General features: G+C 38.1%; 1 protein-coding gene across 2 annotated transcripts; it reads right to left on the bottom strand.

Annotated features, from left to right (window-relative positions):
• Window positions 1-3,520: 3,520 nt before the first annotated feature.
• hsh2d (hematopoietic SH2 domain containing) lies at window positions 3,521-10,066 on the bottom strand. Of its 2 annotated transcripts, XM_084723115.1 has the most exons (6): window positions 10,003-10,066; window positions 9,460-9,641; window positions 7,444-7,533; window positions 7,169-7,334; window positions 6,617-6,871; window positions 3,521-5,716 (listed from the first exon to the last, which is right to left on the bottom strand). In XM_084723115.1, exons 2-6 carry the CDS (start codon window positions 9,585-9,587, stop codon window positions 5,246-5,248), a joined length of 1,110 nt encoding a protein of 369 aa, XP_084579241.1. In that variant the 5' UTR covers window positions 9,588-9,641; window positions 10,003-10,066; the 3' UTR covers window positions 3,521-5,245. The 2 variants fall into 2 exon arrangements, with proteins under 2 accessions (XP_084579241.1, XP_084579242.1); XM_084723116.1 differs by lacking the exon at window positions 10,003-10,066 and having other exon boundaries at window positions 3,521-5,662; window positions 9,460-9,759.
• Between the last annotated feature and the right edge of the window lie 5,654 nt (window positions 10,067-15,720).

Here is a 15,720-nt window from a genome sequence, read left to right as displayed (position 1 = left end):
CTCTGCTTGTTTTGTAACGCGGTGTAGTCAAGGAGGGCGGTGTTAATCGACTGGCCGTCGCCCCGCTGACTCTGTGAAGACATGAGCTACAAATCAAACTCGCCGACGAGTTGTTGCTCCTCTAAGTGTCCCAGCACAAGGCTGGGTGTTTTCCTTAAATGGAACTGGCAAAGAATGACCGCCTAAGTGATCCTGCATAGTCCATCCGTCTACTTGACCGAATATTCTGACAGATATCTCCACACATGCAAAGTCTCGAGGCCCTTCTTTGTGTTTAATAACAAAAACACTGAGGGAGTCCTCGATGCGGAACATGGAATGGGGCGGGGTCGGATTAAAGGATGGGTTCGGTGCTGTATAACACATATAAATATATATGTATCGTATCATACGGCGCTGGTTGATGGTGTGCTGGGAGCTGTAACGCACGTGTTTGACCACTGGGTGGCACTAAACCACCGTCTTAATGTTTTTAATGACATTCTTTTCCCCAACCTTTTCGTACATCTTCAAATAACAAATAGGCAGTATCATTTTAAAAACATCTAACAATCCAAGCCGCATAAATAAAAAACTAAAACAAAATAAACAAACAAAACAAACCTGCAAGCAGGTTTTAATGGGTTCCAAACAAGCTGCAAAAAAGTGTGTATTGTCATTTTTTGTGAAATATGTAAAAAAAAATGGATGAAATAAAAATATTGTGCATACACTGCAAATTGCAGTAAGATATTAACTGTCACTACAGTCTCAGCGTATCACCAAACTGAACACAATTCAAAACACTTGATATCTACCATCTACAGAATGTCTGTGTCCATTTTGGTAGCATTTAAAAGAAAACTTGTGAAGGTACAGATGTTAATTGATTTGACCACAGGTTGCTGTGAGGTAAAGTTTTGTCACAGTTGAGCAGATGTGCTGAAGATATTTCAGTTCAGTAGGGACATACGCTGATTTTTTTAAAGTTTGGATTATGAAGAGGAAAAACTGACTAAAAACTGCACAATAAAGAGACTGTAGATTGTAAAGAAGAAGAAAAAAAATAACTGAAGACGTTAAGTGGTCAACAAGGCTGTGAATTTTCACGTGTTTTGGACACAGTAAGAAGGAGTTAAATGTCATTTTCTGTCTCCGCTAGGTAGCACTACAGAACAGCCACTAATAAGATATTATATTCCAATATATTAATTGTAGACCACACTGTGAAAATTTCACGTAAAACAGATGATGATTGTCACACAAGGATTACTTCCTGTTGCCAGAGGGTGGAGCAATGAGTGTAACTCCTGATTGGCAGGTAGATGCGATCAGGATGGGACTGTTTTCAAACCTGTGAAGTGTGGAGTTTAGAGTTTAATTTTCTGTTTGAGAGTAAACTGAACTGAACTATTTCGTCATTGTGCACCTAGTTTTGCATAGCCAGACCTCTCTCCACAGCACTCACTGTGCATGTTGTACAAACTAAATATGTTTTGAAATGTGGTTAAGTAAATATGGTAGGTTTAGGGAGAGAAAAGACTTGGTCACAGTTGTGGAAAGATCATGGTTTGGGTTTAAATGATCACTCTTGTGGGATTTTTCATGGGGCTCAGGTTCTCTTATTGGGTGTACTTCTATGTTTTGACTTTGATTTCTGGGTTGGCAGGAAAGTGGAAGTGAAGTGGAGTTTTTGTGTTACCTTATGAACTCAAGTGGATCATATGGAACTGGAGTGAACAAGTTTAGTGTTCTTTAACATGACAATTTAATTTGTTTGTTGTGGAAACTTAACTAAGGTTATTGTTTGGTAATGCTTGCATGCCTACACTTTGTGAGGTTTGATTCTGACCTTTTCACTAGTTTATACTTAGTGAAACGGCTACAATATCACATATTCACACTTACAGATATCCATGGAAATAATAGTATATGTACATATGTGCCTCACTTTAATCCTGTGACCTTAAAGACAAACTGGTACCCGGAAGCGAGTTGGAGATTTTTCTTTGAGAGATCCATTATTATTTTATTTTAGAAGAGGATTTACTCCATGTGGAAAAGGAAGTTCAACACAACACTGTTTCTGTTGTCGGAGCTGAACACAGCCATGGTCAGCAGACTACAGGTTGCCTATAACTGATCTAACAGGATGTTAGTGTCACTTCCTGTATATTCTCTCCAGGCTGCTGAAAACTGTCCAACTCGACTGCAGCTTTTTGTCTTCACCTGTGGCTGCAGCCGCCTGACCTTGTCCACTTTCCAGGCGAGGCGCAGTTCATCTAAGTAAGTAAAGGTGAGTGAAGTGAGCGAAGTGAGTGGCTTTTTGTTTTTTTTTTGTTTTTTTGTGCTTTTAGCATCATAAACTGGGTGCCATTTAGTCCCATATCTCCAAATCATAGCAACTCACACACACACACACACAAAACTCAGATGTGTATATATAGCACTACAGGCCAGAGGAAAATATATATGTTGGATTTTAGGGTGAACTGTCCCTTTAATACCAGCGCTACACCCATTGAGCGTTTAATTCAGTTTACTGCCACTAGATGGTAGTGTATAATAAAACAAGTGTTTTAATAGTTTGGTATGGAGCGCTCAGAACCATACAATCCTGACCAATGACATTTTAAAAAGTTAAACCAAGATTAATAATGTTTTTATATGGTCAAAATATAAGAAATAATTCATGAATGACTTACTTATTCAAATTATTGAAAAAAATACTTATAGAAAACAATAAGCATGTCATAACACTGTTAAATATTTTTGGCATTTTATAAGAACAATCACAGTAAAATGAGAAAAGTCTGGGAAAGAAAGGGACTGCAGCATCATAAAGGTTCGTGGTAGAATTAAAACTGGGGTCGTTGCACCACCACAGCATGCAGCCCGACACATGACATCACAGAAGCCATAACATGCAAAGATCAGAGTGAGAAGTGAAGCAAAGGAGGAAAAAGAGGAGAGGGAACAGGAGGAACTGTATAGAGCTAAAGCAGAAATTACATAAATTTTCAGTAGCCTATAGGTGAATAAAATGTGTCCCTGATTTGTTACATTCAAAATCACAGACATCTCTTGTTTTAAACTGCAGACAGGTGGTGGTGTAATGTTAATTATGTGCTGGGACACAGAGGACTGCAGAACAACTGTGGTTAGAAACCAGTGCAGATTGAAATATGATTTATTAGCTCAATCATGCACTGTAACAAAACTGGATGCTTAGTACAAATATATTATCTAATCGTAGACAGAAACGTGAAATATTATTGAGACCACAGGTTGTAGATGGTGTATAATCTCTATGAGTACAAAACAAAGCCATTCACAGTAAAAGATTAAATGGATTTCTGAGTCTAGAAGTGGTGCGCAGGTGAATTTTACTCACAAGTTCCTACCCATGAAACCAGTTTGACCAGTATCTGCATCTGCTTCTTCCAGCTTCCCTCAGCATATTGCTGATAACAGACCAACATCTGATGCTAAAGTACAGTATGTCCCCTGTATTCAAAGCAGCTGACATTATGTAATCTCTCATTTACATGTGCTGCATAAACCTTCCTCCTATTGTCTTTTTTACATGTTATTTCATTACCATAAAGCCTATAAAACATGTAACCTTTAAAAACCACACCAAGGAAGAAGCAAGTGCATAGCTTTCTTATGTAACAAAGTTTATCTGTAGTGTCTTGGTTGAATATAGTAACCAATAAATAGAACATAAAGCATTTACTTGTCACTGGCACCTAAAATCACATAAAGACAGAAGTTTAATCTATTTTATAATTTCATACTCTTTGCATAAGAGCAGCAACTGCTTTAACTTGTAGTCAGGGGCAGATGTAGAGACGTGGCTTGGATACCTTGCCATCTCACTTTTGAACAATCTAATTCAAATATATACATGAAATGTTGGTCAGAAAAGAGAAACTCCAATGTCTGAGTGCAAGTGAATGTGGCAAGATATGACGCACCGTTTAGACGCCAAGGTTTCAGGTTCACCCAGCTCAGGAATTTATCGGGAAAAGCTACACAGAGGAATTAAATATGGCCCTAACTCTATCTTAAGACCGTAATACATTAGTTTAGATTCTTTTTTAAAATAAAGTGATAGAAAGCATACATTAATACATTTACACTATTTGGAGAAATACATTAAGACTTTGAAATAAAGCAATTTACTGAATTCTAATGACACTTTTGGATATTTCTGTTAAATGCTTTACTCGTGCCACAATAATGTAACATTTTTGAAATAACACATCTTTGTCTGGTGGCTTTTCCAAATAAATATTATAGGGAATATTTCTCAAGATGCAAGCATCTGGCAGCTTAGATTCAGTTTCTAAAAGAAAGACAGATGTAGCTTGCACACTGCATATTTGCAATCTCCCAAAAACATTTCAACATTTAGGGGAATATATATTTATTGATTGGGAATAGGGGAAAAGAGCTAGCTAGCACTGCTAGAGCTATAGGCTATAAAGCAATCTCTGGGCTGGGACCAGTCACTTCCCGCAGTTTTGTCAGCATGAGGTTGCCAAGCAACCAGTTCACACATCACTCCTTCCTGCTTTGATATAGTTTGGCACATTAACCACCATAAAAATGCAAATGATATTAATGCTTTTGTTTTTGGATGAATGAGACAAACAAGTGACTATATGTTCACATTACCAGCAACACAGCTCCAGATGTGGTCAGCTATGATGTCGCCAAGCCCTGAGAAAAGTTGAGGCCAGCTCAGCTTTTGATTTGTGGTGCACAAAACCCAACACACAGTGACAAGTGTTGTACATCAGTTCCTGCCTTCATGACACCAGCTTCCATTGAAAACGATTAGTGCTCTTAAGTTTAGTTTGATAGTCTGAATATACCATAATAATGTGTTAATTAATGAGTTTAACAGGTGCAGATTTTGTTTCCCGTGCTGTTTTCCCGATCTCCAGTCTTTGTGTTGGCTGCTGGCTGCAGCTTTAGATTAATCAGAAAGACAGCAAATAAAGGTATATTGCAAAATGTAAAATTATTACCTTAATGACACAACTTTCTGACCTCAAGGTCTTTTTTAAGCAAACATTCATGAACTTTTTCAAAGATTCAATACTCAGTGTGCGGATTATCACTTCTTTTTCTTTGTCTGCTGCTTTTGTCCTGCAGCTGCACCCACTTGGGGTTGGATGTGTTCACATTGCCCAACTTCTTTACCTCAATTCAATTATATTTCAGTCAATCCACATTCACTGATCAATTAGGTCTATCAGTAGCCTGGGGCAAAAGGTGGAGGTGGAAGGTACTCCTGAGGTAACCCTCCATCGGTTGGTCTCACATCAGAGCACATGTGGGAAAACGGTGGACCACTGGAGGTTTGCTCCTCTGTGATTTCCTGGTACTCATTCTCCACACTCCCACTCCTGTGAATGGCCACTGCATTAATCTCTGTGCACATAATCTCCTGCGACACGCTTCTCCTCTTTTGGAATTTCTTCCTCAGGTTCTTTAGGTTGGTGACGACTGACGGCTTTGCTTCCTGGATCTTTGCAGGTTGGATGTTGGCGCCCAGTGGGTGTTCAGTGGCTGCAGGCGTGGAGGGACTCTCAGGTATGGAGACTGTTCTGATGCACACCTGGCTCTGCTTCAGTGGAAGAACAGAGATCCGAGCAGGGACATCAGGCCGCTGGTTGGATGAAAGGTTGTCAGGTGTGTATCGGCTTCTGGCCATTGGCACAGGCTGGAGATCATTAACACAGATTATAGACATTTGTTGGAATATATAATGACTTTTACATTTTAATGTCAAAGCCACATAAGACTTCAATCAGATCTTACTTATATATTTGATTTGTGCACAAAGATCATCAAAAGACTGAGTTATGTTCACTTCAAAACAGTGAACAAGCTGTTAGCTATTGTATCAAGAATCAAAAAATGTCATTAGTTAAAGGAACTTCTATATTTCTGAACCTTGTTTTTGTGTGTGTGTGACTAATGGGGCCAACAATTTTTGAAATTGATCCAGTACTGATGGTCCTCATCTTTCCACTGTTCAATAACTGATTTAGTCTCAATGAACCCCTAATCTATAGCCTATAAGGAGGTGAGCAGGAGAGAGGTCGGACATCAGAGAAACGGAGTGTACCATCAGGATAAATTAAGGGTTTATTGAAACAAAAATGAGAGCTGGTGACTGTTGGAACAGTGTAAAGACAAACCAAGATGTTTTTGTTGACTTTTATTTTGTTTCTGTCGAGTCTGAATGAAGATGATGATAAAAACGTAAAAATTGCATATTTTGTAAAGGGAGTCTGGTTAGTTTAGTGAGAACAATAGCACAGCTGTTTCTGGTTAAACAAAAATGAATTTGCTCCTTAAAATTATGCCTCTCTCTGTATCAGTACTTTCCATAATTTTGTCAGACACTTAACAATCTGAGTCTGTCAGTGTCAAAAACCAGCACTTTTAGTGGATGTACTTTTACAGTGGGTAGTTCACCAAAGGGAAAAAATTGTCTGCAATACTTACGTACACACAAAAAACATGGGATAATAGAGTCCAGGTTACCTGGGTAGCTACCCTTTAACAGTTTTAACAACAAACAATATCTACAACAACCTACGAAGATGGCAATTACCGTGGCTGGAAGAGGAGAGGTGGCACGTGGAAATTCCTCTTCCAAACTGGGGTAAAGTCTATTTGGTGGTCCGTTTGGAGACAGGATTGTAGAGTTCCTCAGGTTGTTTGGTCGATAAGGAAGGGCAGGTGGGATATCTTCTTGTGACACTGGCTGACTTGGGCTGGGAAGCAGGGAATTGTTTGGCAGCAAACTTGTGTTGTGGTGTCTTTGGGGAAACAGTAGTTCTGCATAGTCAGTCTTGTCATTCGAGGACTTACGTGGGATCAGACAAAGAGGGAGAGAAAACAGAACAAATTGTGATTGTTCTCTTTTTGCATGGTGCACAGGTGGCAAGCAAATAAGTAAATATTGTGGTCTGGGGATTGTAATGGTGGCTCATTTTTTCTGTAAATGCATGCACTGTAAATCCCTAAAAGCAAAAATGTGATCCTGATGAGTTTATTTTTTTCCATCATACTCCTACAATCCACAAAAACCTATGATGTATGGAGAGAGTTAAAGGAAGTTAAGGGAGCTGTATGCGGGTAGGATAATAAAACATTCGCTCACCTGTCCACAGGCAACAGTCAGTACCTCACTGAAAGGCATAATGGGAGTCCTACGATGAAAGTCCACCAGGTCCTGCAGAAACCGGTGACGCCTGTTCTCCCCTACTATGATGTAATGGCCGTCCTCCACAGCATCAATCATGAAATGTCTGCAGCGGTCCTCAGCACTGAGGGGCAAAGAAGAGTGAATGAACAGGGCAGGACTTTAAACTGTTGGACTGAGTGTGTGACTGCAAACTGTAAAATAAAACTCTTTTTAATCCTGCAAACACTCACCGGTATGAGAGCGTGTAGCCAATCCTGCTCTCGCTGACTCTGATGAGGAAGTAGCCGGGAGGCTTGGGCATCAGCAGTTCCTCTGCCATCCTGCACAAATAATTAACACACAATACAATTACCACAGACAAAGACACCTTTCACACATGCACTTTAATCTGTTAATGAACTGGTAATTTTAGGAGGTGGCTTTGCATGTGAACTGGAGCTGGAATCAGTTTGCAGGGAACACCACCGTGGGAATTTGTCATCTTCAGATTTATAGGAACCAGCTCAGCTTTCAACACAAAACAAAAGTGTTACTCACTATGCATGAACTCAATTAAACAGAATGAATAAACTGGTGGAATACACCAAGCCGTATAATAATGCACATATATCATCCATTAAGTTGTGTGTGTGTGTACACTGGGTGTGGAGGAAGCATCACTTCATTTTAAGTAGAAGTCTGCTGAAGTATTACAAGGGCAAAGTCCACCATTCTAGAGGTCACTTCACTGGTATGTCTGTGATTAATGTGCTTCGTAAGTAAATGTGTACAGTCTATGTTTAATAAAGTAAACCTGTAGATGAAAGAGTCAGTGTTCTAGTTTTGTCACCTAAAGGAAAACATGTTGAGAAAAATGTGACCCTTGTGATTCCACAGCTTTAAAGACCCAAGAGCATAAAACAAGGTAGTAGTAGTAGTAGTATCGGTCCTCAATACCTTTAAGGCATTGATTGAAATAATTCTTGGCACTGGAGCTCATTCTTAGAAACAAAATAATATTTACATGGTTCTATTGCTATCAGTATCTATTTAAGGTCATTGGTATTGGTGCTATTATTGTGATTTTTTTTAAACAATACCCAGCCCTAGACAGTAAGGAGATATCCTTGCTAATATCCATGGAATACTGAATTGTTCCAAACAATGGCTTTGAATGAAAAAACATTGTTGTCTCTCAGTGTGTTTTCAATGTTAGTGAGATTCAGTATTGTTACAAAACATCTGTGCTAATTATAAATGCAAATCAGTGCCTTTTCAAGTTTTGAAAGGTTGCATCCTCCCCCTGCCTGCCTATAACCATGGATCCTCTTTTACTGCTATATTATTTATTATATGAAATAAGCAACTAGTGACAAATTGAGTTATTTGGATTATGTGAGAAATATACACAAATCTATTTTGTAATTTACTCCAGTGTATGCTGCATGCAGCACAGCGTCTCGCCGTCTCCCCTCGCACCGCACACCTCATACAGGAGACTGACAGATTTTACTTTGCTTAGTGGGACACTGAAACCACGCAATGTAAGTTAAGCAGGTTCGGTGGGTGGTCCCCTTCAAATGAGATGTGAAATTCTACCCTTGTCAAGAACTTCCTGAAAAGTTTTTATTACTTCCTGAAAAATCGACATTTTGGAGATTCAAGATTTTTCCCTGTTAAGACTTTTTTAGACTCTTATATTGTGGCTGTATTTTATGTCTTAATTTGGTTATAGACCCTTTTTCATGGAAGTGATATGTTGTGTTATTAATCAAATTGTTATTAATTCTATAAACTATGGTCCCATTCCTTTTAGTATAGCAGAGCCTTTCCAGTGAGTCAACACACACAACAGCAGCAACCTGACTCTGTTTGACCTGAATGGAATGGAACCTTAATTAGTATCATTGATAACACCTGTGTTTACCCTACTTCTCGCAAGTGACTGCCATTAAAAAGGCCTATTGTGAAGCACTTTGTAAATGTCCACTCTGGCAAGAAGCATTGTAAATAAAGTTTTACGCTTACAGTTTTACTTGATGCTTTTCAGCCTGCCATTATGCACATAGCAGAGTTAAAGAACATGATGCAGCCTAAACATAAATGACTACACTAGAGCAATTTTATACTCGAGCAATTCACTAAAAACAATCCCTGCATGCTGGAGCACGACACTGATATGATTTTTAAAACATAGCTCTCTACATTCCTCCCTGCCTGTCTCCACCACTACAGATGGCGGACAGTGATAGACTTTGTGAACTTACTTCCTGGAAATGATCCCATGAAACCATTCTGGGACTATACCGTTCCTGATCACCGAGCGGAGCTGGGACTCTGTGAACCAGGTGATAGCTGCATGCTGTCCCTGGAACGACTGACTCCACTCCATCATCCTGGGAAACAGCTCATTTAATCCTCTGTGGGAAATTTCACTGAGCGGAAACACCTGCAAATATGTAATTTACCGCTCAAGATACATAGAGTACATACTTAACATGCAGTACAAACCAGAGAGATGTTTGAGCTGTCAGTAATTAAATTCCTGAATTTAGACTTGTGTGCCCTGCAGTTTATAGTAAAGAGAAATCCCATAATAACTTTAAAAACATAAACACAATTTACAATACAAACTGTAGTGTAGTATAATAGCATAATATTACTTTTAGCATCAGTTGTACTTATATATTACATAACAATTTAATTCTTGAAGAAACCTTTTCTTTAATTTGCTTAATTCATTAAACCTTAAAAGTAATTTGACCACTCAAGTTATTAACAATGATGCTGGTTCTGTAAACAAAACTTACCTCATAGTGCCTCAGAGATTTATAAACTTAACGTAGCTCACAGCTACTCACCTGTCTGGCAGCTCCGTGATAAAATGACACAGCAGAGCTGACTCACCTGACAACACTTGTGGGGGCGGAGGCAAAACCCACATCCTAATAAGTAACTGTTTAACAGCCACACACTTTTCGGAAGAACAGCAAGTAAAGTTGCCAAATAAGAAAGAAAATTTTTGCATAGCCTATATTTGCTTGTGTTCACCCATCTGCTGTGTAATAATTTAACTCCATACCTTCTCCTGTGTAGCCTGCATCGTAATAAGGAACTACTTTCTGTTCTAATAATATGTTGTTACGTTTGCTCTTAGGTGTGTATTGAGCTGTATGTAAGTTTCACTTCAGCAAGTGAGAAACCATAAAACCTAGCTCCATTCTCCAGTGTTTTTATTGAAACAAAAGGCCACATTTACAACATGCCTTGTAATGCAGGCAACAAATGACAGCATATTTGCATTCTATTGGAATGCAGCCTACATAGATAAGTGTGTCATAAGACCACTGGTGTATCCACATATGATTGTTTACTATATTAATCGATATAACTACAAATACAAAATATAAATGAATATAAATGAGGTCAAAGTGAAGGATTTGATTAATCAGAGAGTATCCAGCTCAGGTGAGGTGAGTCTTCAGGCTAACAAGTCAATAAGATCAGTTAACACTAACAATGTCCAGTGGATTATCCTTATATAAAGAGAAATAATTGAAACTTTCCTAACCTCTGTGCTACAAATACACTTAATATCAAAAAGACACAGGAGTGCACGCAATACTGTGGACATCTGTACAATTTAATGCAATCTAGTAGTGCTGCAACAATTTTTTGTCAGATTTACTTTGCATTTCTTGAGGGAAGCTTTGTCAGTGTGTTGATTCCTTAAAAGTTTTATTTAATTAGGGAGGTTTTGTTGAGGCTTCCCTATTGGCAAGGTTTCAGAGGTCATTTTGTTTTATTTATATTATAAATGAGGTCTTACATCTTATTAAGTTATTCCATGTTGTGCTACATAATTGATGATTGCTGGAACTTGTGATGCTTGTGAACAGACAATAAAGCGTTATCTTCTCTTAATTTAAATGGCTAATGGACTGCACTTACACTGCACTCATCTAATATGAAGTTCAGTGTTTTGCTCAAAGACAGGAGGGTGCCAGGGATCAAATAACCAACCCTGCAATGGATTATTTATCTGTAAGAAACATTTCTGTTTTCATGTATGACGTATGGAGTGACTACATAAATAATATTTGTGGGTTTTTACTGAAACAATAATTTAATAATGACCTAGTGCTGGACAAATTCGTGCATGTGTAAAAGTTCATCTGACTTCCTTGCTATTATAGTCAGAGAGGAACCTCTCACAGACAGGAACTATCTGGACAATAAAGTTCATGGTCCATTTGTGACATATTAACTATTTATAATGCATGTATTCAGAGTAATGCCTGCTAATGCTGGGGAGACACTTTAAGGAAAGTACCCACGTAGGAGGTTTTCCTCCCACATGACGATTGTTTAAATGAAAAATGCCTAACAAGTAAAGGTCAAAACATTACTGCCTCGATGGTGTTCAAAGTGGAAGTGATGAGCTCCAGTGCAAAGTGTTGTTGTGGGGTCCTTCCCCATTTACAACAAAATTACCCACATACTCAGGTGCCCTCTCCATCTTCTCTTTCTCACATGAAAACTATTTTCAAGCTGGTGCAAACAGTTTTATGAGTCAACTGCAATTAACACCTTTTGCTCAAATTCCATTTCCTCAGGCAAACAGTTTCCTTTGCTCTTCCTTCAAGCGCAACATGTAGCATTTCACTTTATCATTTTATCTATTTTCTGATCAGTATATCTATTCATATTGTAAAACCATCCTGTGAATATTCGTGCTTGTATCTAATTAAACCTAATTTCTATGCCATTATCCATTTTACAAGGCAATTTTTTTTTATTTCCTTATTTTCTTTGTGATTATCCTGTGCCATCATTCATATACGTGTAAGTTTTTTTTTCTTTTTTTTAAACCCTTGATCCTTGAGCTGCTGTAACGAGTGAATTTCCTCAGTGTGGGAACAATGAAGTTGATATCGTTTTATCTTATTGAGCAGTAAAACATTTTTCACAGCAGTAGGCCTTAACTTTCTGTTCTTTTATGTTAAAAAGTATCTTACACATATCCTTCACATTAAGTGTTGGATAACATTTTTCAGCATCACAGTGTAAGCTGCTGGAGACAGCTGACACTTGAGCATCCCGCCTGTTGGAGCTCTGGGTTGTACTGCTCTAGAAGACAGATAAAAGTACCTGCAGGCCCAGGAAATCCTGGAAAATGGGCATATTGATACTATGCTGTAGTTGGTTGGTTTGGTTGGAGATAGTAAGCAGCTTGAACGATGAACACCTTTACTTCACCTGTGAAGTAGGTAGGAGTGTATGAGGAGAATATTTTTAGTTAAGAGAGATGACAGCAGTCACCATCTCAGTGAGTTCAGAATTATGTGGCCACCTGTCCGGCATCAGTCTTCTATCACCTTTGCCCTGCTTTTGAGCCAAATGCTGAGCATTTGCATGTTACAGACCAGAAATAAATGTGCAGCACCGTACAGTGTGGCAGATTCATTTGCAACACAAAACAGCAGGCCATGGATCACCACACACAACTCCTTAGATGATATGATGAATTTATAAATTAATTTGTACAAAATCATGTTATTAAATAAATTATACATCTAGTTAACCCGCAAATAATTGAATTTGCAATAAAAAAAAGTAAAATGTTTCATGCATAAATTTATTTTTATTTCAATGAGATACCCTTTTTGAAGTGAACCTTAAATTTTCTTATATTGGCCATGTATTTAATGACTTCTCTATTCCATATTACAGCATAAAATAACTAAAGGAAATGACATACCACAAGTAGTGTAGTGACACAGATGGAGCTGAACTGTATCCTACTTAACAGTTATAGTCCTACACATGCAAACTGCTGCAGCAGGGTGTCTTGACTGCAAATTGAAAACATAAATAGAAATAGCAGTAATCCAACATAAAGAAAATTATGAATTTCATTGTTCATTTTATCTTCTCAATTGCTTATTTTCTAAAAGAAATGGTTTGGTCCTCCATATATTATGATTTGTTAAGAAAAGTATGAAATCCTTTATGAAATATACATTTAGAGCGGGATTTGGATGAAAAGTATCATTAAGTTACCAGTCTCCAGTTGATTACATTTTTTGACTTAAAGTCAAATTCAACTATCAAACCTAAACAAAAACATTTTAAATAACATTCCCGGTATAATTTAACATATTTAACAGTCCACATGAATCTCCAAAAATAATAAAAGGGTGCAAATATAATGAGATGAAGAAACGTTTTTTTTTAAGAATCTCATTTTTAATAAATCATCAAAAGTACACATATCTACAAAAGGTGTAGATCAATAAGATTTATGATTACAATCATTGTAGATCTTATTTACAATTGTTGAATTATTTAATTTATTCCCCATGAAATCAGCGACAAAATCCAAATTTAGTTGAGGGAATGCTGAAGATATGCTGACATATAACTGGCAAGTTTACAACCAACAACAATTACAAATGACTCCAATCAAAAGATGAAATTAGCTCATTTTGAAGAGCAAATACAAGCCAAACTCCAGTCTGAAACCCTGCATTTTATCACCCTCAAACTGGTTTAGTCTGCGAGAACCAGTTCAACCAAAGTTGTCCAACCACGTTAACAATGATGACTTAAATCCACAGGTTTACATCAACTCAGTTACATATTCAATGACTCTTCAGCACCACTAGAAATTATTTGCCCTCACTGTAAAACATCAGAGGTGATTTTAATCAGCTTTCACTTAATTTCCTATATTCATGTCTGAAAATCTCAACCGAGCAAATTCAAGAGAATTTGGAGTGACAGCAGGAAACAAAACAGCAAGGATCCTTTGCACATTTGTAATCTCAAATAAAGCTCGTCAAGTGATGCGTGCAAAGCTTTTTGAGGTTTTCTATGCACCCAGAATGCATAGTTCAGATGGCCATGATACTGGGCCCAAACAAGGCATGGGGATATCTGGAGAGACGTCCAGATAGGAAGGAGGAGACTAAGTGGGTGTGGGGTGGGTACATCTGGGGTTCCCAAAAGCATCATAAATTAATCAAATGCTTAAAAAGCTGGAAAAATGTGAAAATCAATTAATGGGAATGTTGGAAAACGGAATGAAAAACATCTCTAAATCACAGGCCTTCTGTGTTTTTTCATTATGCTAACTCAAAAGACAAGGTTTCAGTGCTCAGATGTTTTTAGGAAGCCCAGATAGGGAAAACTTGTGCATGAATATTCTTTACTTTCAGTTAAGACTTGAAACAAACACAGTCAACAAATGTTAAGAACTTTTTTTTTTTTTTACAGAAAGAACAAAGGAAAAGTGCATTATCAATAAGAACATTAAAGGGCACTTTGTCATTTTGGTGCTATGTTTTTGTTTCTCTCCATATTAAATACTGCTACAGCACAGCACCTATCCAAGGCCCAGAAAACAGTTGTGTGCATGTTCCCCCATTGGAACTGACAACTGGAAGAAGTATGAACGCATAAAACAATGATTTCATCATCGCTGTGATTCCTCCTGTGCCACTGTATCGCCTCCAGGTGTTAGAGTTAGGTATTGCTAGTCCACCAGGCGAAGGGGATCAAATAACCGACTACCTCAAACCAATCACATCTTTCTTATCCGTGGAAACTGCAATACCTAAAATGGTGAGGTAAGCAACTACAAAAGGAATCCATGTGCCCTTACAAAAAGCATACTTGACTGCCAAGAACCCAGTCTTACTGCAACCGTGTGAATACTTAAAGGGATAGATCAGATTATCTGAAATGGGGTTGTATGAGGCACCTATCCATAGTCAGTGTATTAACTACAGTAGATGACAGTTGACACACCCTAAGTTTCTTTTCTTGACATCTAGCCTGTTCTGATGACAAAACACCATTGCCAAATATTGCTCTCGCCACTGGCTGACAAGTAATTTTACTCCACAAAACACAGGAGTTGTTGGTCTACCACTGTGTTGATCAGTTAGCTCAACTGTGTTGTGTGACTTCCACGAATGCAAACTTACTCTTTAAAACACTGTAACACAATAACACAAACAAACAAAGAGACTGAGAGAGACTGAGGCCTTAGCAGAAAGGCAACTCCTCTGCTCTGCAAAGTAGAATTACTGATTTTGCCTCTGGAGTTTGGTTGTTTTGTTGAGAGCAATATTTTGTTGGAAAAGGCAGTCTGACAGCAAGGTAAAGCAGTGAAAATATTCTATATATAGCGTGCACTTGCACTGATATTGATTATTTTTAGCTGGGTCTTTTCTGAATAGCTACAACACATTTTGCTGCTGAGCCCATCCACGGCAATACATTGCTTAGCTTCCCACACCAGTCCTCCTGCTGCTTCTCCAAACAGAGGTGTGTCGACCACCAGCTACTATAGATAATACACTGACAATCGTTCCTCACACAACCCCTCTTCAAAATATCTGAACTATCCCTTAAAGATGGACCAAAATCTGGGCCCCACATACGCATTAGATTGCACATTAAATTGTTCACAAGAGAAATGGAATGTTTCAGTGAAGAAATGAACAGAAAGACACTTGTAG

Source organism: Lutjanus erythropterus, chromosome 7, assembly GCF_056507025.1.
Source record: "Lutjanus erythropterus isolate fLutEry1 chromosome 7, fLutEry1.hap2, whole genome shotgun sequence".
NCBI classification, from domain to species: Eukaryota; Metazoa; Chordata; class Actinopteri; order Lutjaniformes; family Lutjanidae; genus Lutjanus; species Lutjanus erythropterus.
The sequence above is the reverse complement of the archived record's forward strand: the minus strand, read 5'-3'. Positions and strand labels throughout refer to the sequence as shown.